This window comes from Bactrocera oleae, chromosome 6, assembly GCF_042242935.1.
Source record: "Bactrocera oleae isolate idBacOlea1 chromosome 6, idBacOlea1, whole genome shotgun sequence".
Lineage (NCBI taxonomy): Eukaryota > Metazoa > Arthropoda > Insecta > Diptera > Tephritidae > Bactrocera > Bactrocera oleae.
The window spans coordinates 64,760,102-64,786,641 of NC_091540.1; the positions used below are offsets into that span (position 1 = coordinate 64,760,102).

At 32.1% G+C, this 26,540-nt stretch overlaps 1 protein-coding gene across 1 annotated transcript; it reads right to left on the reverse strand.

Annotated features, from left to right (window-relative positions):
* Positions 1-1,809: 1,809 nt before the first annotated feature.
* AcCoAS (acetyl coenzyme A synthase) lies at positions 1,810-24,846 on the reverse strand. The gene is made up of 6 exons (XM_014247611.3): positions 24,131-24,846; positions 4,817-5,555; positions 4,596-4,750; positions 4,357-4,525; positions 4,087-4,276; positions 1,810-3,265 (listed from the first exon to the last, which is right to left on the reverse strand). The coding sequence occupies exons 1-6, from the start codon at positions 24,439-24,441 to the stop codon at positions 2,820-2,822; spliced, it is 2,010 nt and encodes a 669-aa protein (XP_014103086.2). The 5' UTR covers positions 24,442-24,846; the 3' UTR covers positions 1,810-2,819.
* Between the last annotated feature and the right edge of the window lie 1,694 nt (positions 24,847-26,540).

The window sequence follows — 26,540 nt, forward strand, 5'->3', positions numbered from 1 at the left end:
AAGTTTTCTTAGTTATTAAAAATTTTAAAGGACTATAAATTTAAAATAAAAATTATTTAATATTATATTAATTTCAAAACGGTGAAACTTATTATTTTTCATAATTTAAATTAGATTAACTAATATTTTCACAATTACTTTAAAATCTTGAAATCTGCATGTGTTGCTTAAAGTTTATACAAAAATTGTGCTATACAAATTAAAGGGTTGCAAAAAACTATGTTATCGATTATAGCAATTAGCTAAAAATTTATCGAACCAATTATTTTAAACTGTCTAATAAATGTAAAAAAATATTACAATATGATAGTATTCTAAATTTTAGTTTGGGAAGTAACTATTTTTTATCGATATATAATTGGTTAAAATATTTTTAAATACATTTACTTATATTCACAAAATTTATATTATATAAATGTTATTGATTATAGCAATCGGGCCAATTATTTTAAATTTTAATAAACTTATAAATTTGAACTAATAATAAATAATTATTATTCTAAATTTTAGTATGGGAAACCAACTATTTTATTTTTAAAGTTTTTTTGTTTTTTCTAAAAAGTTCGTCAATAAATTGGTATTAATGTATATTTATATATAAACAATTTTCATAAAAGAGAATGCTAAATTCAAAATGAGAAACAAGAAAAAAAATTATTCACTAATAATCGAGAACATACTACTAATCGAGCACAACGACTATTAGCTAAATTCCAACGCGTATTTTAGAACACAATAACAAGATATGAAGGATTGTTGCAAATAATGCATTAAAACTAATTGAATTGACATTTCAATTAAATTTTGTTTAAATTTGTAATACCAAACATTTTATTTAAAACAGTTATCAAATTTCTAATCCCAAATATCGGAATAAAAAAAGTAAAAAAAACGTATCCTAAGAATTTTAAAATATTAATCAATTAAAATACCGGTTTGAAAAATAAACAAAAATTAATCCCGAAAATCAGATTTAAAATTAAGCCTAAGTAAGCAATTTACTTACCTTTTACGCAGACGTAATGTCTACCCACATGCATGCATATATATACATATATATATAAGTATGCTTATATATATATATAAATGCACATGTATACACTAAGCGAGCCTGTCTTCAGTGTGGTATGAAAACTAAAATTTTTTGTGTTTAAATGTTTACTATTTTTTTGTTTTGTTATGTATTTCTGACATTTCTTACAAGTCCATACATTTCTAAACATAATAAAAATCTACATAACAATATATTTTAATATATATTTCTATACTTTAAATTAATATAATATATACGCATTTATCACATAAAAAATCTACAATAATTCCAAAGTAAAAAGCAAAGTTCATTAAATAAAAATAATTATAAGCGAAAAAAACGAGTGCATTCATATCAAAATGGTGTTATATTAAAAACTAATTGCTAAACATGCTCTCTATAAACCAATGCGCTAAGAAGTTATACAGAAACTAATTTAAAAACTACTTACATATGTATGTATTTCAAATATATGCCGTACATATGTATATGAGATAATTCACTAAATTAATGATTTTTACTACAAACTTTCATAAATACATATGTATTTTTTATGTATGTTTATATGTATTTGTGGTATATTTGATTCCTTGTTTAACATTTGCCTTCGCTATAAAATTATATTTTCATTACTACATAATTACATATTTATTTTTCAATGCTACAAATATACATATGCCATATACTATGTATATATGTACATATGTATATATAGATTGCAAGTAAATTATGTGTTAAGAATATACTGGAATAGCAAGCTACAAATGTACATACAGTTGACAGGCGCATAATCAGAGAAGTCAAAAATTTTACAACCATTTGAGGCAGGCATTACTGGCTAAAACTTTTCTGCGCATAAAATAATTTTTCTTTAACTTAAAAACTTGCCACTTGTGTTATCAATTTGTTTAATGTTTTTTTTTTTTTTTGTTGCCAAAATTTTCTTTAAGTTATTCACTTAAAAATATTTAAGTGTTAGGATACATATTAATGAATTCGATTCAAAAGCGTTTATACAATAAGTCATATGTACAATAGTATCTGTAGTTCGCTGAGCATATTCTCAGCCTCAAATAGCTGGTAATACGCTTCTTTGCAAAAACAAAAAAAATGTTTCTCTCGAATATTTTTGATTTGAACTTCATTCTATGGAATGTGAGCTTAGCATCTTAAGCTAAATTAACTCATCTCATAATTCTGATTAATCTATTATTTTTTAATGTTTTTATATGAAATGTCTGTCTAAGTTGAATTTGTTAATGACATTTAATTAAAAAAAAAAATAATCACCTCTTATTATGCGCCTAAACTTTTCGAAAGAACCAAATCTTGGAAACCTGGAAACCAAAATTTGTGCTATGGTGTTTAAAACTTAAAGAAAACTTATTTACTTACACACTTAAAATATTTGGAGAGTTCATTATTATTATTCATTATTCATACATATGTACATATGCATAATACGAGTGAGCTTGCACGATACACATAAAATCTAAAAAAACAGCTAGAAAATGTTGGTTTGTATTGATCTATTGTGACTTGTGCGAATTTTCATCGCTCTTTGTGTTTGATTTTGTTTGTTGTCAAGCATATTTTTAAATGCCTAGCACCAATTCGCTGCCCACTAACTGTATCGTTGCACATCGACGTCGGCGTCTTTTCCATTTCCTACTTTTTACAAATTATTTCTAAAATTTTTTGTATCTTTTTCATACAAACATACACCACTCTACCTACTTTTGTTTGTATGCATGTCGCAGTTGTACATTCCTCATTTTACTGTTATTTACTTTTCCGCCGGTCGATTCTTAAATAATTGATCCACGATGCTCTCATCGGCCAGCGTTGAGATATCGCCAACATTACGATCATTCAACGCTACTTTGCGCAGCACACGACGCATTATTTTGCCGGAGCGTGTTTTGGGCAAACCGGGTGCATGTTGTACCACATCGGGCATAGCGAAAGGTCCGATACGTTCACGTACCAATTTCTTCAATTCCGATACGAGCTTGGCATCGAAAGTTTCATTCTCATTGGGTGTTATGAAGCAGTAGAGGCATTCACCCTTCACTGCATGTGGTCGTGAGACGACAGCAGCTTCGGCTACACGATGATGTTCGGTAAGCACAGATTCCACTTCGGCTGTGGACATAAGATGTCCAGAAACGTTAAGCATGTCATCGACACGTCCGGTGATCCAGAGGTAACCGTCAGCGTCGCGGCGTGCACCTTAAATGAGTTTAGGAATTATTGAAAATATGAATTCAAAAAGGATCTTAATATTTATGCAAAAAAAAATCAGCGAGACCTATGGACCCGTCTAGCAACGTTATTAGTTTCAGATTTTTTGGTTGTTGTGAAATTGTAGTTAAAGAGTCTATGTTGCTTTTCAAATCGTGACCGTTCTATAGCGTGATGTATGATACGAAAAGCTCAAAGACTGCTCAAAGATATCATTCACTTCTTTGAGAATTAGGAAGCCTTAATCATGGTAAGTCCATGAGGTGTTTTAACAAGAAAGTTGACTACAAGGTTAGGGATTTTCCAATAAAATGCCGATAATATCACGATCTTTAAAGTTCACGTGGAGTCGGCTTGTAAAAAATCTAACCAAAATAAATTTTGAGGTCTGAATCGAGATCTTAAAATACCTAAGAATACCAAAAGAGGAGTTCTACTTATATGGGAATGTAAAATGATACTGCAGGGAGAAATTATGGAAGTTATTATGGATCCCATTAATAGATAGCATAGTATGAAAGGAATATATGAGTATTAAATGAGTTTATAGATCAACATCTTATAGAAGAACACAACCATAAAAGAACGAAAGGGTTGGTTGTTGCTGTAGCGGCTGAAAACATTCCGAGGGTATTTTGGGGAAATGCTACAGTTCTTGGCCGGATAAAAATCTGTGTCCGTTCCGGTTACGTACATGTACCCAACTGTCTTGGAAACGGTGTCGAAAAAGGTTATTCCTAGTGCAAGATTTACTCAAAAATACTAAAATACAATAAATTTTTGTATGGGAAACCCAAAAGCCAACTCACCATCTCCAGTGCAATAGAAGCCAGGGAATTTCGAGAAGTATGTACTCTCAAAACGTTCATGATTTCCAAACAACGTGCGCATCATACCCGGCCATGGTTGTGAGAATACTAAATAGCCTTCACCTTCGCCCTTGATTTCAATACCACTCTCATCGAGTAGGGTCGGCTTAACGCCAAAGAATGGGAATGACTGCAGAACAAAAAAAAAATATACAATATATATACATATATCTAAACTGTTTTATTAATAAAACATCAAATATAACTTACCGCTGAGCCAGGTTTCATCGGCGTAGCGCCGGGAATGGGTGTGATCACGTGACCACCAGTCTCTGTCTGCCAGAATGTGTCAACAATCGAGCATTTCTCTTTGCCAATATAACGATAGAACCACAGCCAAGCTTCTGGATTGATGGGTTCACCTACGCTGCCAAGTACCCTTTAGTAAAAAAAAGAGGCCATTAATATATTTTTAAAAGCTAAAGCTCTCAAAATTTGTTCGAACTCACTTCAGACCGTTTAGGTTGTGCTTCAAAACCGGTGCTTCACCGAACTTCATAAGCGCACGTATAGCTGTTGGAGCGGTGTAGAATTGTGTCACCTTGTATTTGTCGATCACTGCCCAAAAGCGATCATTATCAGGATAGAAAGGTGTACCCTCGAACTATAAGAGTTGAATGAAAATCTTATAAAACTGTGCTAAAACATTCCAGAAAACCACAATACTCACCATCACCGATGTAGCGCCATTAGCCAACGGTCCATACACCACATACGTGTGTCCGGTGATCCAGCCAATATCAGCTGTGCACCAATAAATATCACCTGGCTTATAGTCGAAGACAATTTTGAATGTTGTTGCCGCATACAACAAATAACCCGCTGTAGTATGCAAAACACCCTTTGGCTTGCCAGTGGAACCACTTGTATACAACATAAAAAGTGGATCTTCGGCATCCATCCATTCAGGATAACAGGCTGGCTCTTTGTCTTCCATCTCCTCGTGCCACCAGAAATCACGATCATCCGTCCACGGTATATCCTGTTCGACATGATCCTCAACACAGGGTGTTACACGTTTTAAATGTGACACCACAATACACTTTTCCACCGTGTGACCCATCTCCTCGACCTTCTCCAATGCGATATCACAGAGTGCCTTCAGGTACAATGGTTTCTCGCCACGCCAAGCACCATCAGCGGTGATCAAAACCTTTGCCTGGCAATCGAACATACGTTCCGCCAACGAATCGGATGAGAAGCCGGCGAAAACAATGGAATGTACAGCACCGATGCGGGCACATGCCAACATGGCGATCGGCAGTTCAAGAATCATCGGCATATAAATTGAGACACGATCACCTTTCTTAATGCCATGATCTTTAAGTACGTTGGCGAAGCGACAGACTTCTTCCAGCAATTTGCGATAGGTGAGACCACGAGAATAATCATCGGGATGGTTGCCTTCCCTGCAAGCGTGAAATATAGAAGAAAAATGGAGTTTTACTGTGAATTGTTTGTAGATATCAGCAGTTTTCTAAATATATATAACACTTATGAAAAAAAAGTTCTCTTTGAATATTGCTAACAGCAAATAATTTCATCTAATAAGATGATAGTACAATCTCATCATATATTCTCACGTGTTAAGAAGTGTGTGTGTTCAATTGCCGTCAAACCGTAAAATAATTATCGTCGTTTTGACTATTTTTTTTTGCTAATTTACGGCTTGTCAATATGATCACGCTGTGTATCTCTGACTGGCGGTGATAAACTAAAATTCATCAGCTCAATTATCAGTACGCTTACTATCTAGCTTCTATCTAACTTACATCTAGCCTGTACGTGACTTAGTAATTATAATATGCTTGGCTTAAATTTCGCTGTCAATTAGACAGTCCGCACGGCATAATTGATAATTAACGATTTATGCTAAAGCCGACATATGTTATTGAATGATTGCCTATATTCATAAATATGATTCATTTCCGGTAAGGCCACCACTGAGCTATGATTTTCAATGCCCTTGAAAGCATTTTTATGTTTCAGATTTTGCTTACATAACGGTAAAAGAAGGGATCAGAAAGAAAGAAACCTGCATTTTCACGTATTTCAAAACAAATTTTTATTATCGTCAACGCCAAGGCTTAACTCAATTTGCCTTCAGTGAATTTTGATATTTCGGTTTCGGCGTCATTCGCTAAATTGTGCGACAGTTTCAACCTGTATTTGATTAATATTTGAAAAACGGTACTAACTTTCAATAAATTGATTCTAAGTTTAATGGTATCTTGTTGTTGTATACATCCAGATTCTTATTCTGATGTTGGCTTTTCTAACATTTTTCAACATGCGAAAGCGCTATCTTCGTTTAACGAAATTTACTAGCTATGCTTCAAGATTTTTTACCAATTCTGATGACATTACCCAGGACTCCTGATGATATCTCATCCGATTCTATTGAGTGAGAAAAATGCCAGGAGGAGTAATCTTCGATTTCTCTAGGTATTTCTGAGATAAAGACAATACCAATATAACATAACCTCGAGAAGTCACCTTATAAAATGCTAATTTTTAGCAGAAGGCAACACCAATTTTTCTGAATTGAGTTTTCAACTTTCGCATAACGAAATTTTAGCAGTTTTTCGAATACTATAGAAATCTGGCTTTTAATACGGGAATGGTGGGGTTTCAAGCTGGAAAATTTCTACCAAAGCAGACAAAATTGGACGGTGGAAAGGAGAAAAATGTTAATACTACAGCGTGAGAAAGAGAGTTTCAGGTAAATATCTCTCAGATTTTCCAAGAGTCAGGAAGTCTTTCTTTGCATTAAGTTAAGATTTTCTTTGCATATCACCTATAAAAGACCGTCGAGCAGCAATTTCTGAGATAAAAACAATTCCAAGTTTTCTGAATTGACTTGTTATTCGACTTCGACTTATCCATGTTCGAAACTACGAAAGTTAAGTAATTTTACGAATATTACAACAGTCTGGCGTTTAATAATAGGGGAATGGCGGGCTGGAAAAGTATTACCAACGAGTCAAAATTGTGCGGAAGAAAGAGAAATTCACTAAATTTTATTTTACGTTCTTCGTAAGAGTATAAAAAATAAATTTAGTCTTAAAATATGCAAACTCGCATCAATTATCACATATTCGGCATGCTTTAAAACCGTGCAAATCGCTATAACACAGGAATACAGAAATACTTGCAATTACATAAACTAGTTCAACAGTACTCATAACACAAAATAAATATTGTACTTGGTTATTTAATTTTTTCTCCTTTCACAAGCGTCTTATAGGTATGTTAGAATAAGCTATGTATTTTTCCCAGTGTAACACCACCTGATGCCTACAAAAGTATTGTAAATTTTGCCTTTAATGCGTGAAACTCAATTGCAAATTTTTTAAATACACTGCACACACTGTGCTTACAAATATATATATTTATTTTATGGATACATACGCATATACCATATACTTGTATGCATATATGTATGTCGAGTTATATGCTTGAATTTAAATGCGAATTAAAATTCCAGACTTTCGAGAAAAGCAAACACGAGCATTTTTATTACATATATACATATGTATGCATATACGGTACTTGCAAATCGAATTGAATAAAATGAATTGAAACGATTTACAATTTCACTAAATACAGTTATATTGCATTTCGAAAAATAAAACACGCCAAAGCTAAAAAGAACTGTGCTCCAGCGATGGCAGGCGATTAAGCAACAAACGCAAGTCAATACAATGAATTACTAGCAATTTTGTATTTGTCTCTCAACTTTTACATATGTACATATGTATGTATGTATAGACATAGTATGCAAAGCAAATGAAACAAAAGCGCTTAATAGAAAGTGTTTGTTGCCATTGTGCAATTTTCAATTAAAGGTCAACTGGTATGGCAGCATGGATTAGCAGAAACAATGAAACGTGATCTGTTGCAAGGCGAACGGAAGTAAAGTGCTAACGGTTAGTTCTTTCACGCATATTGATTGATAAAACACACCAAAGACATTGAATAATTATTTTCATATATATTTTATAGCACCTTAAATTGCTTGAAGAAAAAGCTGGTCTACTTAACGCTTTATAACCTTAGCGAATTACTCGAAATAGTAAGGCGGTTTCTTTGTGGCGATTTTGAGGTCAAATCGACCTTTCGCTTTAGTTACAGCAGCATTCCATATCATTCACAATCTACATTTCTATTCGTTGATAAATCATAAAATATTATATTTTTATACTAACTACAAAACAACGCTAACTTCGCCGAGCAGCTGTAATGCACCAAGCAGCTGTAATACTGCTGTGAATTTTGTATACCAAAATATAGGTATTAAAAGATCTTTGTCTTGATTTGGACACTAAAGTGGTCCCATCTATTTACCTACTATTTCTTCGAAGATTGTACGGTTGTCTTGGAAAATAATCCGCGTTAAATCTCATAAAGATATCTCGTCAAATACAAAAATTTCATACAGAGACTGGATTTTGATCGATCAGCTTGTTTGGTAGCTATACGCATTATCTCACATTTACTTTGTCTCAGCACGTTGTTGGCATGAGAGTTAAAGGGAATCGATTATTTCACATACTTGTATTAACTCATATAAGAGACCATTCTTAGAAATTTCTTTATCAATCATATCATAATTTAATGTACTGTATATATACTACATATCATTTCTTTAATAAAATGACAGTTGGGAATTAGCTGGTACAAAAGATCGCATGATAACATTCTGTAAACAAAATTAATCTAAACTGATGCCACCCGATTATTAATTGCACTTAAATATAGACATGTTGTGAATCAATATTTTCTTAATCACCTTTTAATTATAAACAACGTCGTACAAACTTTTTGCGATAAAAATGAATCGGCCACATGGAAAAAACGTAAACTGTGTCAACGTTACGTATGCCACCAAAGTTCGTTTTAAAATGTAAAAACAGTATCTAAAAAATCTAATAAAGGAATATTTCTGAGTAATTTATGGCTAATAGACTTTCATCGAGAAAACAAAAAGACGCTTAACAGCCCCACATATTCTTTGAATGACCAAGCAATAGAAGAAAAAGAGCAATAAAAACTTTATAGACTTATTGACGACGCTTAGTCTACAAGTTCTCAACAATAAGTAATAAAAACATTTGTATATAAAATATGTCATACATGTGCATTATTCATTTAAAAAAATCCCTTTCTGAACATCTGCAATAACTATATATGTAAATAGTTTTCATATATTTTTCTAAATTCAAAATGATCTCAATGAAATTGTAGAATGTAGTTAAGTACATAAATATCAACACATCATCTTTATGTATGAACTGTGTAAAAGAGAAGTTAAAGTAGTTGTTTTGATAAAATGTAGACAATTTCCAAGCTCCTCTCAGAGAGTTATTTCTGCTCTCAAAAAGCATGTATAGAGGCATATACCAAACGCCAAAATTTAGCTCTGTTTTTATGAGGTAAATACTGTCATTTAGTATGTCACTGTCATACTGTCATATTTAGTCACATTATCTTTCGCCTTTTTAACAACTTTTTTAAATAATTAAAATTCAACGCTTTGCGTATAAATTAGCACCAAACTGCTTTTTAAAAATGATAACTGAATTATAAGGTTAATACCATCTAAAGCAGTTATTAGTATTAGTCAATTAGTTTGGCCTTACACGCTGGCTGATAAGTTCGTATACTTATACTTAATGCTTGTTAATGAAACACTATTATTTTTTTAAATGCGTTGTTGATACCAAAAATAGTCTTGATGAGTGATATTCAGACTCTGTGCCAGGCGAACAACCAATCGCAATTGATTTGCTAATTTGTGTTCAGTTCATATGAGCAACAAAAACGATATACCCAATGAAAGTCAAAAGATACTGGACGAAAATATCAACAAAAAAATGCATAACATGTTTTTGGATGACCACGCAAAATGAAGTTGATCGATATAACCGACATTCTGAAGATATCAAAGGGACGTGTTGGACATATCGTTCAGCAATTTAAAACTCCCAGCAGTGTTTGGAGCTTTTCAATTTTATTAAAGCGAATTTTTGGCATCGATATGGGACAATGAATGAGGCATGGGCTCCGTTAATTCGCTCAGAACAGTCTTCCATGCAGACTGCACTCGATAAACCGAATACAAAACATGGATTGACGAAACAGTCTGCTGTTAAAATAATGGTTCCTGCCATCAAGTGACCCTTAGAAATTTTGCGATAATGAAGAGGTAATAGCGGAAACTAACTAAACTCTATTTTATGGAAAAATGCAAATCGTTGCACAAAAATGGCATGAAAAAGTTGAAAATCGCAATAATTCTTGTATCGCTGCCGAAGGCAACTACTTTTAAGCCTCCCATATACAAATTAATATTTATTAATAGTAAAAAATTTAATAAGCGTTTCGAATTCGTAAAAATTGTAAACAGTAAATTTATGGCGATTTACGTCAACACCTTTACAAAGGCTGAACAAATATTTGTTTATTTTTTTTAAATAAATTATAAATACATATATCGACATATGTACAAATCATATATGTAAAAATAATAGGTAATGCAGCTCACATGCACCTTCGAACAAATATAGATGTATGTAAGCAAATGCATTACAAATATTCCAAGTCATTGCACTAAGCAAAATTTGTTTATAAAATTAGCGTGTGTTTAGCCAACTAATAATTCTATATATACATACATAAAAATGCATACATATGTATATACAAACGAGTATATATCCTTTTACAAATATAATTTCTGGAGAAAATTTATTAGACCTTTTACATTTTTACATCCGTTATGTAGTGATATAGAAAACCACACCGGGTCGTGGAGTGTTTTTTCGTTGTAAGAGAAAGTGGTGATGGAATCTTAAGAGAAATTATTGATAAGCCAGAAATCCAATAGAAGTTATGTCATTGCGTTACGCGATATTGTTGTTGGATTATGTTGCTAGGTATTTCTATATATTTCATTAGCAAAACGCGAGTTCAGGAACCAAAAAAAAAAGGAATTTGTCTACAATTTCAGGCAATGAGCTGATAAGCGGGTTAAGTGTTTTGGAAGTTGGTTGAGTGATGATTAAATTTTGTTATTATCATATAATTTATAGATATATATTTCAGGTATTGATAAAAGGAATAAGATTTTAGATAATAATTGCGATATTTTAAGCCATTCTGAACTGTAAATTAAAACAAAAAAAAACAGAGAATTTGTTTGGAAAGCTGCCGTTTGGTCAAAAATCGAAATGTAGACTAGTTTGATCATTATTTTCATTGCATTAATTCGTGCGGTTTTCTAAGAGAGGGCTCTACTAGTATTATTTCGCGTCGTATTCATCTGTGGCTATATTCATTTTAAAGGTACTGCCATTTCGCGTCGTTTTCAGTAGATATAAATTGTTTGAGCGTGAACAACAATTTGTTTCATTCATTTGAAAATGTCGAAATTTGTACCAGATAAAGTGTTTTTGCGGGGAGTTCTTCTTCATTATTTTAACATGAAGAAAAGTGCTGCCGAAAGCCATCGTATTTTACTGGACGTTTATGGTGACCATGCTTTAGCCGAACGAACGTGCCAAAAGTGGTTTGCACGGTTTAAAAGTGGCAATTTCGACTTAGACGACGGAGAACGACCCGGACAGCCAAACAAACTTCAAGACGAAGAATTGGAGACATTGCTCGACGCAGATGCATGCCAGACGCAAGAAGAACTTGCAAAAGTATTAGGAGTTGATCAAGCAACCGTTTCCAGACGATTAAAATCATTAGGATTCATCCAGAAGCTTGGAAATTGGGTGCCTTATGAATTAAAGCCAAGAGACGTCGAACGTCGATTCTGCATGTCGGAAATGTTGCTTCAACGCCACCAAAAGAAGTCGTTTTTGCATCGGATTGTCACTGGCGATGAAAAATGGATTCATTATGATAACCCCCATCGCGGAAAAACGACCAGAATATGCGACCAGACACGAATCAATAATTTTTCATCATGACAACGCTCGGCCACATGTTGCAAGGCCAGTTAAAAACTATTTGGAAAACTGTGGGTGGGAAGTTCTACCTCACCCGTCTTATAGCCCAGACATAGCACCTTCCGATTACCACTTGTTCAGATCAATTCAAAATGCCCTCACCGGAGTACGCTTCTCTTCAGAACAGGGTATCAGAAATTGGATTGATTCTTTCTTGACCTCCAAGCCGGAGAAGTTCTTTTGGGATGTTATCCACAAACTGCCAGAAAGATGGGCAAATATCATAGCTTCCGATGGGCAATACTTTGAACATTAAATGTATAACAATTTTTTCACAATAAAGTCTTAATTTTCGTAAAAAAACCGCACGAATTAATGCATACACCCAATTAACTTTTCTGTTTTTTTCCAAAAATTTTCAAAATTAATCGCCGATTATTAAAGTATGTGCATTGAAATTTTGTAGATATTCAGTGTATTTATTTATGTATTAAATAAAACACCTGTTAAAAAGAAAAATCGTGTTTTTCTGTCATAAACTCTTTTAACCTCTCGAACTCCTTAACAATGGTGATGTTAGTTTGCAGTTTTAGTTCTTGACGACGATCTATTTTTTGTGCAAAAAGGTAATTTATGCAAGAAGCGGACCAAAAGTAATCCATGTTTCCTGAGTTCAAACCACAATCGAAATTCAATCCCAACCAGAAAATATGTATGAAAGAGAAGAAACTCAGCTAAAGAGATAATAAAATTTAAAGCTCCGAAAATTATCAAATATAAAGGAAGTGATTATTTCCTCAAAAGCAAAAGAAGCAAAAAAAAGTAGCTACTTTATTTTTATCAATACCAGTATATAGAATTTTTTGTGGTAATATTTCTAATGGCGGCGTAAAATATATTGTTTAACGTAAAGCAATTGAGCTTTTCACTTATAAAATTTCAATTATGAATTAGTCTTATCAACGCGATATAGCTGTCCAACAAGTGTCATATGTTCATACATACATACATATGCATGTATTTTCCCGCCACGCGCAGGCCAATGGAAAGCACAAGCAAAACAAACAATTTTTACAAGAGACCTTTGACAGACACACTTATAAGTAAGCAAGAGATAGTCTTCTTTTTTATTTAAAGCAAAACTGTTATTCATACGTACGCTTATATATAATATATATATATATACAATAAACATATGTTTACGTATAACTACTTAGCGTATTATGAAATGTTTGCGGATCAGCTGTTTGTTAAGAGAGTTCCCAGTTGTCTAAAGAGCTTTGTGCTTTTAATGAGAAATTTCACTTTGCCGCATTGATGAAATCTCTCTTGTGTTAATGAAATTTGTTGGCTTTGCAGAAATTTGGCTAATGTAACTAATGTGAGTAATCAAACAGTGAAGAAAAAAATCGGCTATGCTTGCAATATTTTCACATACATACATATTTAGTAGTCATGCTAATACTCCCAATATATATGTTTGTATAGTGGAGCTGGTGCGGCCACGTTCTCCAATTGGCTGCGAAAAATGGGGCGACGTTGATCGCGTGATTCGCATGGCGACACTACCGGCTAGTAATGTTTGAACGCAGGGTATAGCCAAACCAAAGAATTGATTTTAGGTTAAGTAAAGTATCATATAGGTGTTTGAATTGTTGGTGTATAAAAACAAGAAAAAAAGTTAACTTCGGCTGCAGCGAAGTTATAAATCCTTTCACGGTTGCATTTCTTACATCATAAAAGGCAATGGAAAGAGCTCGATTTTGATCAGCTATGTCCTATAGTGGTTCAATCTCAACAATATGCTTAAATATTATAGCATTGTCTTAGATAATAATCCATGTCAAACTTCGTGGAATATTTCGCCAATTGAAAAAGTTTTCCTAACAAGGAGTTAATTTGAATCGGTCAGTTTGTACGCCAGCTAGATGCTACAGTAGTCCGATATCGCCGATTCCGACAAGCAGCTTCTTGAGGAGGACTGGACGTGTGCAAAGTTTCAGATCGATATCTCAAAAGCCGAGGGACTAAGTAGTTCGTATGTATATATACAGACAAACATCGCTAAATTGAATCAGCTTGTCACACTGCTCATTTATGTAAATACTCTATAGGCTCTCAGATGAAACAAGAGTACCTAGAATCACCGTCACCCATAGAGACCCTTAAAAAAGAGGTGATTTCGAAGAATGTTTCAATAGTTGTTTTTTTTTTTTTAGTTTTTTGTTGAACTCAATTATATATAAGAGAAGTTTGATTCCTTTAAAATATCATTCTAGACATTATTTCGAAACTCTTTGAAGTTGTCCGTGACTTTTCCATATTTAATTATTAAACCAATTAAAATCAATCAAAAAAGAAGTCTCGAATATTTTTCTGGAAAAACCAGCATATTTGTACATGTGTTATATATAATATTTTAACGGTATAAATTAAAACTTTCACAAAAAAAAAATTTTTAAATCGCTCATTTTCTACTGCGATAACCTTTGAGGCATAATTGCATTGCCTTTTGCCACAATCTTGCATTTAAGACACTGAAATAAAATTTCACTGAAAGTCTAAATCACAAAACTGCATCTAATTTGGGGCTTTGCACTATATAGGAAATATTTAGGCTCTATATAAAAAAATATTCGTCTATAGGCAGGTGCCATAAGTAAGTGCTAATAAAAAAAGTTTAAAGTAAACAAACAATTATTTGTAAAATCAACACTGATACTCTCGGAGATTTGTTTTGCCGCTAGCCGAAGCACATTACTATGAACGAGAACGCAGTATTTTATATAGATGAACATGTGAAACATGTTAACAGTTGTTTGTATGTACATGGTGTTTGCTGTCTGAGCTTTTGAGCACATTGCGTGTTTTAGAAATTTTATAGATTAATGAAAGGTGGCCTGATGTGCAAATTTAATAACACAAATATATGCATATGTACACACATATGCCCATGCGTGCATGTTGAAAAGTATAAATGAATTAAAAGTGATTTTACAATTTTGAAAATTATTGAATTGCCGGTGCTTAGCCAGCCAAACTATTAGACTTTTTGTTTACTTAAGGCATTCTCAGTCAATTAGTAATTGATTCGCTAAGATTTTAGAAGTGTGTTTCTTTCTCTATGTTATAATATATCTACTAGGCATTAGGTTGGTGGAATATACTTTATTTTTGTATTCAATTCGCAAACTTTGCAGGATGGTGAATCGAACAAGCAACTAATGTATATTTGTTTGGTGAAAAAAGTTTTGGTTTGTTTTGTATAAAAAATTATAACTGACTTTAAGTGGCACGGCCAGTCATATTTCGATGGAGTATACCCTTAAAAGTAGCATTCTAAAATTTCGAATAATTATTTTCGAAATTTTTTTAGTTATAGCCTTCTGAAGGGAGCCGCTCAGTTCAGTTAGCTCCATCATTTTATCTTACGCGTTTTTCTCGTAGTTTTGAGAATTTCGAATTATTAATTGATTACTCGGAGACAAATGATTCAATCACTATCAAACTGTGTCTGCATGTTCGGGATATAGTTCTCCATACAATGACCTACCAGTTTTTTTATCTGTCTCACCGTAGGTCTCTTCTAAAGAGATTTTTTTTAGATTTCATTTACGGAGAAAGCCGGAATCACTGCAGCAGTGGCGGATTTTTCTATGGCGCCAATAGAGATCGCCATGTAACTCGAAAAGTATTAGATTTTTTTCTTCAAAAATTTACCTACATATTCTTCAAATATGTATAAATATATCCTTAAAAATCGTATAGTTAATAAAATGTTGAGTAAAATTCAATTTTTTTTTAAACGCCGCCATATTGCCAATTTTTGGTTTTTTTCGACCGTAGGTCATTGCGAAGACAATATCTTCCAGAAGAATATTTTTTTTTAGGTTTCATCCACGCAGAAGCCCAGAATCACTGCAGCAGTGGATAACCTTTTTTACCGCCGTTGGAGATCGCATGTAACTTAAAAAATATGTAACATGTAAATCTGTTTTCTACAAAAACATTAATGTGTATTCTAAAAAAAATATATGAGTATACCCTTAAAATTTTTAAACAATTAAACCGTTTTTAGGCAGTCACAGTAGAGAGCACACCTAAGTATTCAGTTTATAAAATCACAAAAAAAAATTTTGTTTCAGTTTTGACAAAAATTTTACATTTTAACCATTTGACAATGGTGAAGCTGGTCTAGAATATGCAAAACCAAACTTGATGGCATTGAAGATATCAGTTATATGTTTTATATACATATGGAACTATATAATTTACATCTTCTTCTATATATAAATACGCTAACAAAAAAATTATGTTCCGTTTTTGACTGTGTTGCCGTTGATATACAAGTATATGAATAAAATTTATACCGTTGGAAAGAAGTAAACTCACAGAAGTGAACAACGGGAACACAGTTAAAAATACGTTGGTGCAGATTTAGCGACTACAAAAACTACAAGCGTGGTGGCGCGTTTTCATTAGTCGATGTTATTTCTCCTTTGCGCGTCACACTTAACACAGTCGTATACAGAAGAACATTCGTCGGTGTTCTGTATAAGTTGCAAATACATATGTATATCGGAGAATTGTGTATCGTTTACGGCGGATTTGTGGTTGCGATTTTTCCACTTTTAATTGTGTTTAGACTTTGCGTCTTGCAACACTGAATTTTGCTACAGTTACATTTTTAACGCACATTAAATTTCAAGTATTGTTTGTGAAAAAAAAAATAGTTTGAAGTGGAAATAACCATTGATATCATTCGCTTTATTTTGGTGAGTTAGAAGCTTTTAGTAAACTTCAAGTGCATTGTTTGATAGTTAAATTTTTTACCATTATTTTCGAAGGTTAATTAGTTGGATGAATCGACATTCTTAATTCTTGTATTTTTTATTGGTCGAATTTCGACCACTGGCGAATTCAACTTAATGGCTTTGTTATTGCTTTCACATATTTATATAATTTTTTTACAGAAGAGCAGCGCGCAAAGATAGCGAGGAGAGAAATGACGAAACGATGACAGCTAGAGACAGCTTAGCAAACTATAATATTGCTTTAATGAGGTATTTTATACTCTCTAGTAATGAATTATTTTGAATTACTTTTCAGTTACTTTTTCATGTAAATTTTTAACAACCGAATAGGGAAGAGGTTATTTCTTGTTATTATGATATTCAGAATTAAAAATATTTTTTTTATATATATATTTCAAAAATAGTTCGGAAGCCACATAGTCAGATGAAATACACATTGTTTCTCGATTAATAATTAATATTTATGATAAGGAGAAAGTATACTAAAAATGCATTTAAAAATGATTTATTAACTGCGAATAATAATTTAGTTTTCAAGTTGCCATAAATCTACAGACCGCAACCAGGCAAAGATTCAAAGCAAATCAGCTGATAATCGTTTGCGCATGTAGGCGTGTGGCAGTGTTGACTTTGTATAACTGCAATTGCCATAACTCAGTGTCAAGGGTTTTACGATGAACACACATATTGTGTATGTACTTGTACATTTGTAAATGAAATTATTTCTCTAGTGTAAATAATAAAAAATTACTTACTTTTTTTACACATTTAATAAAATGAGTTGTAAAAAAGGGCAAAGTATGCAATTTTAACACATTTTAATAATAATATATAATATAAAATGTGAAATTTAATTTATAACCTGACGTCAACGTCTGTTACTTATTAGCTAATTATAAGCTTAGCTGTTAGCACTCTAACGTTTCAATTTTGCTTAAATTATCATTACCGTAATCTTAGATTATAGAATTTTTCACTTTTTTTAATGTGAAGTGTGTTTGTCTACGTTTTATCACTTTATTTTATGCCGGCATTGCATACACACATATGTATATATATATAATAAAAACCAGCAGTGCCACTAAATACAAAAGGTGTGTTCAACAAGGCGTGTGTTACTTTTTTATGCGTACTCGCCGATTTTTTGTTGTGGAAGTAAAGGTTTAAAAAAATCGGGACTGTGGAAAAGTATTCATCATCGATTGCACATCATTTACTAAAACAATGCACACTGTCAATCGTAAGACTATGTAACATATCTTGCTCCTATTTGTTGTTCGTTTATTTTTCAAGAACTAAAGAGCGCTTTGAAGGAAGGGAATTCGCTACCATTGATTGAAATAAGCATTATTGTAACTTAGTGGATTTAGTTTGACGGGGATGATATTAATATTGTTACATAACTAAAGAATTAAAAAGAATTAGTAATCAACTTACTTTTTGCACACACCTTTCAAGCATTTGTATATTAGTCTCCATATTTACACTTTTCTACATATGGATTTATAGTATCTATGACAAGGTATATTTACGATACATGTCTCTGACTTAATCAAATATATAAATACTTTTGAGCAACATTTTATAGAACAATCTGTTCATAATCATAGATATGTATAATTGTGAGCACACAACTACAAATATGCAAGTATTGTATTTACAGTCACATATTGACACTTATTATTGCTTGCAGAGTAATGTACGAAGGTAGCTCGATATGTCCAATAATTTTATTCTCTTTTGATTTTTAACTTAACTTTTCATATCCGGTTGATTTTGGTAGTTGGGGAAACAATGAAAAAACTCTGTTAAAATTTTGATTAATGGGCACACCAAGTATGAAATTTAAAATTGGTTCAATCCGGCTCCTTTTATCATACAATCCCTCATTTTTGGAGTTTTTTTGACCATAGGTCATTGTGATGACAATATTTACCAACGATTTTTTTTTAGCTTTCATCCACACAGAATCTCTGCAGCAGTTGAGACCTTTTGGTTTCAGCGCCATCGAAGACTAGAATTTTTCTTATTTTTTCTTCAAAAATGTTACTGTATATCCTTAAGCTATGTAGATATAAATTTAACGTGAACAATTGATATATAGTTTTGTTTTTTTAATTTCCCAAAAATCACCTTTTTTTAGGCTATCACACTAGGCTCACTTTACCTCAATCGGTTGCATATTTCCGTTCTCCAAATTTATTGGCCTTTTAGTAAAATATAATATTTGAAATAAATATAAAAATATACCTTATATCTTTTAGAAAATATACATCAGTTCCTAAAAAATAAAAATAATAATAATAATAATCTCCTATGAATAATTCTCCAAAGTATTTTATACGTTAACAAGTTTAAATATAGCTACGAAAAAACAATATATACTATAGAAACACGCATAAAAATATAAGTGTATAAATATATATTTACACGAATATAATTATCTGTTAAAAATATAGTATATATTCTTTCTCTTTCATTGTGAAGAATCAGAAAATTTCAATTTACAGTGATAAGAGGAAATAATTTTTTGCAAAAATTCATTTCATTTGCAAATATACAATTTTTAATGCGTGAGAGCACACACACACTGTCACACAAACAATTATATATATTTATGTATACATGTGTATGAATGTATGTATGTATTGTGTTATGTGGACGCATTATCATGTGTTTAATATTTGTGTAGACCAAGTCGCAGACATTATCTAATTAACACTCATTATAAAAAGGTCTTCGTACTTAAACTAAACTTAAATAAGTGCCTATTATATACTTAATAACACTCTAGAAGTGCCTATTACTAGGTTTCTATTACAAAATTATTTACATTCGCAAACATAAATGTAAAAGATTATTTTAATTGGATTGATTTAACAATTTTGATTATTAAATTACTGTATTTTGCCTGATGAAGCTCTTTGCTACATCGAAATTTTTTTTAAATCCAATATTCCAGATTTATATCCGCCCAAAGAATTTTTCCCAAGCCCCTTAACAGTTTTGTTCATCAGCTCAACATAATTGAAAAAATGTATAGCAAAAAGCCAAGACTTTTTCGTTTCTGCTTTGCGCGTCACACTTAACACAGTCGTATACAGAAGTACATTTCGTCGCTGTTCTGTATAAGTTGCAAATACATATGTATATCGGATAATTGTGTATTGTTAACGGCGGATTTGTGGTTGCGATTTTTTTCCTACTGTTACAATTATATTTTTAAGGAATCTATAAATTTCAAGTATTGTTTGTGATAAAAACACTTTGAAGTGGAAATAACCTTTGATATCACTCGTTTTTATTTGGTAAGTTTGAAAGTTTTAGATTAATTTCAAGTGCATCTGTGATAGTTAGTTTTTAAAATTTGTTTCAAGGTCAAATTTTTTTAGTTGGTTGAATCGACAATATCAACAACAACAACGAAATAGAAGAAGATAATTTCTCTGTTGATAAGATTTCAAAATGGAGCCTTAGTTTGAGACTTCATCGGTATTTCATTCAAACAGTTCATCAATATTTTTTACTAATTATTTTGGCATCCTTTTGCAGATATGACGACAAATTCAAATTTCCACGTCTCGTCACCACTATTTGATACTTTTGATGAATGTAGGGTATTCAGCTACATTATCAATTGTCTCTTTTGCGACCTCTACTTGACGTCATTTTTGCAAAAGATTCATGTATTTTGGTGCGAATCAAACATTGACACATTTCATACCCAAAACATTAACCACAATGTGTTGAGTCGATCCATAAGATATGTTGAGATCCTTTGCTATCTTTCTGATGCCAACACAACGATTTTCAAGCACAGTTTTTCTTACTTTTCTGTTGTTATCGTCAATAACTGTGGAGGATTGACGCCGCGCCAGACGCAAATTTTCGATGACTTCACGACCTTCATTAAATGCTTTGTCGTTTACTCAAATACCAGTTTTCGTGATAAAGTATACTCTCCAAAACACTTCTGCTACATTTTCAACGATTTTTTTTTAGCCGTGATTCCATTGGAAACACAAAACATCCAGCAAACTAATTGTTCAGTTTAAACGGTCCAGTCCGGGTCAAATTTGATCAGATGAAAACTGCTACATTCCGAAAATTCTTGCGTACAAGTTCTTGTTGCAAAAAGTTTGAATATATTTCTCTCACATATAATTATTGTTTATTTATTTATTCATACGTATTATATTTCTTAAAGCAAGACAATTATACATATAACTATGTACATAAATTTATAAATGTACTTATGAATTCTATGTGCATTGCATCTTAGCAAATATTCTAATAACAAGCCTTTACGAGTACAATAAATAATTTAAATAAAATAATTCAAACATACTTAGACAGTATAAAAATAGAAAAAGCTGCTTATGAGAATAGCGTCGCAAGAAAATGTACAAAAACGGCATTTAAATTTGCAAAAGGATGTAAATATCATTCGAATAACGAATAAGAATTACAAATTGTCAGATTTTACTAATCGCTTACTAAAATTTCCGTCAAAGTATGAGAAATTCAGAGGTAAAGTGACAATTGATTTTGCTGAGCGAAATTGTTCTGCCGCAAGAAGTTAGGAAACAAGAGAACAGCTGTCTGTCTAATTAGCCGTCAGGAAATCTAAACAGATGACATAAGGAATATGTACCTCTCTAGGTTAAGTTGCAGCAAATTTCTTTTGTGGTAAAGCACGAATTGAAAAAACTTTAAAATCCGTTCACCTGCAACTTTTAATGAACTACACTCAATACTACAAATATTATTATTGCAATGTAAAACCAGTTTTCGAAAACAAAGTCAAGGGAAATTATTAACAATGGCGAAGTGCACAAAGCATAAAATGAAAGAGAATTCAAATTTCCATAAAGTGAGCTTTTTCTTTTGAAAACAAAATAAAAAATTTATTCGACTTCGGGTCAATTATACCTACTATATCTCAAATGTATTCATGCATACTAACAATAAGTAGAACACGGCACAATACCTTATAGGAAAACTAGAACGAGCAATTTCGCCTAATTTAGACCAGCTGGCTTAAAATATTCCGAATATAAAAAATGTTAATGAAATATATAAAAAGTTGCAAAAAATATTGCAAGAACTCCGTGATGGTTTTCGTTTAAAATTGTCGAGTGCTGAATTTTCGACCACATCAGACTGGTTCGCACCAATAGCGAAATAGTCTAAGCTCTAGAGCTTATAAAAGGACAATATCGATTGCAGTATCAAATTCGCACATGACAAAAAGGTTCGACGTGAACTAAAAATGGTGCTCGGTGCAGTAGAACCGAACCAATTCTCTACTGGTAAGTTTTCCTGCAAGGGTTGCAACACACACGTTTGTAATTTTAGGTATATAAAATTATGTATGCAACAATATTTCTGAAGTTCAAAGCAATTACAACGAGATTGCAACTTTGAAAAACAATCCAAACTTTTGAGGCACATTTATCAACAGAAATCTTGAAATAATAGTTTTAAATAACTAGCTAATTTCAAAAAGAATTTTAAAAAAATGTCTAAAATTAGCACCTGTAGCTTCCATTAAAGGTAACGTTTTTTATACTATAGTAAAATTATATACAAGAAATTATATACAATAAATTTCAAGCATGACGATCTAGTAGATTTAGTAATTTCAGTCTGTCTGTATATACGGGAACTAGTCTCTCTTTGGCACTATAGCATATACTTGCCACACAAACTAACCGATCAAAATCAAGTTCTGTTAGGAAACTTCTTTATTTGTGAAGGGTATTCTAGCTTCGGTGCAACCAAAGTTAACGTTTTTTCTTACTTTTTTAACAACTCAAACAAGTTGTAAATGGCAAATTTGTACACAACTTTCAAGCAATTCGCTATACTAGTATATCGTTTCAAGAAACTTCTGCCTAAAAATTGGTTTAACATATTTCTTTTGTCTATAAATAATGAATAACGTCGAAAGTTGAAAAAAAATATTTTATTCGACTAAATACCTTTATCCAAACAAGTAGTAAATGGCATAATTCTTTAAGGATTTAACTTCCTATATATATATGTATGAATTTAAAATATTTTAGTTGTCTAGAAAAGCTTAAATTCATCGCTAAAGCCTAAAAGATCATTATGACAAAAGTACATAGAATTTATTATTAATACTGTTATTGGTAATATTATAGAAAGTCCATTTTTAGTCAAATGAAATAGGATGCAGTTTGATTTCGATGAAAACTGCGGTAATATATGCGGTAATATATCCATGAAGTACAGCTGAAGCCCTTGTCGCTAGTGCTGTTATATTTTATAGGTAGTATAATTATTTATAATTGTATTTCCTTTAATAAAATAAAATTTAAAAAAAATATCCATGAAGCGTCTTTGGATATTTTGAGTTATTTACTTTTACACTTTCTGCTTTTCCTTTCAAATCACTAATTTTCAAAAACTAATTAAAATCCTTGAGCTTTTGTAAAATGCTTAAAAGTGCATGTTTTATTTAACGTAACCATCTTCTAAGAACCGTTATGTAATTGCATTTCAATACAAAAATATTTTGTATGCCACTGTAAATTATGATTGTAAATCATATACAAGGCCAACACTACACATTGCACACAAAACGATTTCTTCGTGACACTTAACCTATACAACGGCACTACACTTCACCTACCTTCGTCGCTTAAGGACATTGTTGGGACCATAATACTCCTGACCCCGCCAAACGTGGCTTATATTGAGAAATACGAGTATGCGACAGTGTGAAAGCTCACACTAGCAGCCATACACTCTACACGCGCACATCTACTTATACACGTACACTCACATAAACATGCAAATGCAAGTATGTTCGCACATATACTCATACAAGCACACGTGTCGCAGGATACGACTACTTTGTTTATATCGCCTGCGCTTTACCTTCACAACTCTCATATACTCGTGCATGTGTTCATAACAACAACGAGAAAAATCGATAATTACGAAATGAAAGCACAAAAGCGAATTCGTTTAAATTACTAAAGTGTTTGTAGGCGCTCGTTATCCTTGCGCTGGCCGAATCGATGCTGCATTTGAAATGCGTCATCATCTGATTTCGTACATTTGCCTGTCACTATTTTTTTTCCATATTCTACTTTGTTTGCTGTTCACTTTGCATATTTACTATTATTATTATTACATTTTTTTCTTTATTTATTTATTTATTTTTCTGCTTGTCAATTGGCTTACCAGTAATAGGATATAGTGTCGCCCAGTCCGTTGCGTACATTGCGATCTAAAAGATTATAGCAAATATTTGTGGAAGCACCTTCCATCCATTTAATGGAAATTGGTCCTTTGGTTATATTAAAATTGTATTGCAGGAACTTTTTTGGATCGGCTGGTGTTTCCCAATGAAATTGTTTGGCTACGCGCATCCAGAATTCCTCTGGATTTTCCAATGATTCCTCATAGAATTTTCTATACTCAGCCATGCTAGATATGTAGGCATCACGGCTAATTGCCGGATTCGGATTGTAAATTGATTTTTCCGATGGCATTGTGATAACGTTGAGTTGCGCTGATAATATTTTTCAAAAAGAATATTTAATATTTTAGCTTACACTTCTATATTTTTTTTAATTATATCAACTTTTGTTTTAAAATAAGGCGTTTTCAATTAAAACAATCAATATCGCGCTTGAGCAGTCCTTATTAAAACAATAATTATATATTTCCTTTATTAATTTTTTTTTTTTTGTAATTATATTTTTAATTTTTTGTTTAAATTATTTTCTGCAGTATGATTCCTTTGTGTCAGCAATTAAATAATCGCGTTTGGGGTCGTTGTAACGTTTGTTATTATTAAATACAAATACTATGTATTATGTTTTGCCATCGACTTCCGAATTTATTTCTCACCACCGTCCAAACGGATTGAGCTCTTCGCGTGTACTGAACTTGAATTCCTCACAGATATTCACAGTTCGATTTTTCACTATTCGCTATGCATTTCGCTTTTTTATTATGCTTGTTAATATTGCCTTTTTGCTAGCGTTTCTCTGCGCAAAGAGCAAGCAAGCATGCGAGCATGTGCTCCCTACCACCGTATAGGATGCCTCCATTGCACCGCACTCACCGCAAAACTACCCAAAACCAGGTTATTGTGGATATTTAACAGCATTTCAGCAAGCATTCCATATCTCTTCATTGCCAAATTTACGCTCGGAAACTCTACGCATTTCATACTAACTTAAGCTTTGCAAAAAAGCTCATTATTTACAATTACCGAAATTTGCTACTCATTCAATCGACATTTGTTGCTTAAGAGTAAGCTGTGTAGGTGAGTTTTAAGAGTATAAATATAATGAAATAGAAAGTTTTGTTATGAAAAATTAAAAAAAAAATAAGTAGTTTTGTGTGGAATCATAAATGAACCGCTTATTTACTATCTCAATTTAAATTTTTTTCAGTAATGCTATCATCTGCTTTTAACTTTATTTATTTATTTATTGTTATAATGCTAAAAATCATCTCATCGTCACTATTAAATCTCTGTTCTGAGGTTAAGCGCGCCTGATAAGGAACGTCTTAACGATTAGAATCAATATTCCCTGTGTTCATCAGCCATATGAATGACTGCTGATAGCTTTTTCCGTTTAAAATTTATATAGGAATATTACCAAATTTCAACTTTGCAAATGAAAAGGTCCTGAACTTAACCTTCAATTCAAGAAAAAAAATCCTAAGGCCATTGTTGTTTTAGCAATATAAAACGAATATTGAACTTCAGGTGAAAAATCTTCCGTCATATAAATATGTGCTGCTACCGACGAAATGGACTCCAGTTGCAGGTACATATAGAAGTGTAGAGAAGAGAGAGAACTAAGCAAATTTCACGGTGTAACCCACTTTGAGCTTTAGTAAAAATTTCTGTTTAACAAAGGCTCTATAAATATTCAAAGAATACTCGTATATGGAAATGGGTAAAAAATATTAACAAATCTACGATTCAACCATAATTATTTTAATATTACAAAAATTATTCGTTAGCATGTGAATACATTTCAGATGGATTTCATTGAAATTATCATCTTTATCGTCGCGCTGAAATGTCGGCAGCACTTTAGTAAATTATAATAATAATATTATATTAATAAACATGATTTGTAAAAAATACCTGTGAGAATAAAAACAAAAATGTTTGTAGTCGACCAAAAAATAATTGAAGAGATTGTTGATGTGTTTTTAAAATATTTTATAAATCGTATTCCATTGCTTGAAAAGTTGTAAACATTTGCACCTCCATCTTATATTATGTGTCATTGAACTATGTAAGCTATTTTATGTTCTGGTACGGAAGGCCTTCTTAGGAGCCGGTGTCAAAAGGGCACAATAGGCTTTGCATCGCCCACCTTTAGAAGAAATTCTATATCACAAAAGCTACTCGACCTATTTCAAGCAAATTTCATTACATTTGTACAACATTGTAATATAAAATGCCCCTTAGTGACAAAAGTAAAAAGTTCTCGTTTGATTAGTTAAAAAAAACAGATGGGTCGTTATATGTAGAATTATAAAAAGAAGAGGCAGAAAAAAATTTTATTTCAATATTTTCTTCACTTAAGATATGCTTTTTCAGGTCTAAAAATTGTCAAGT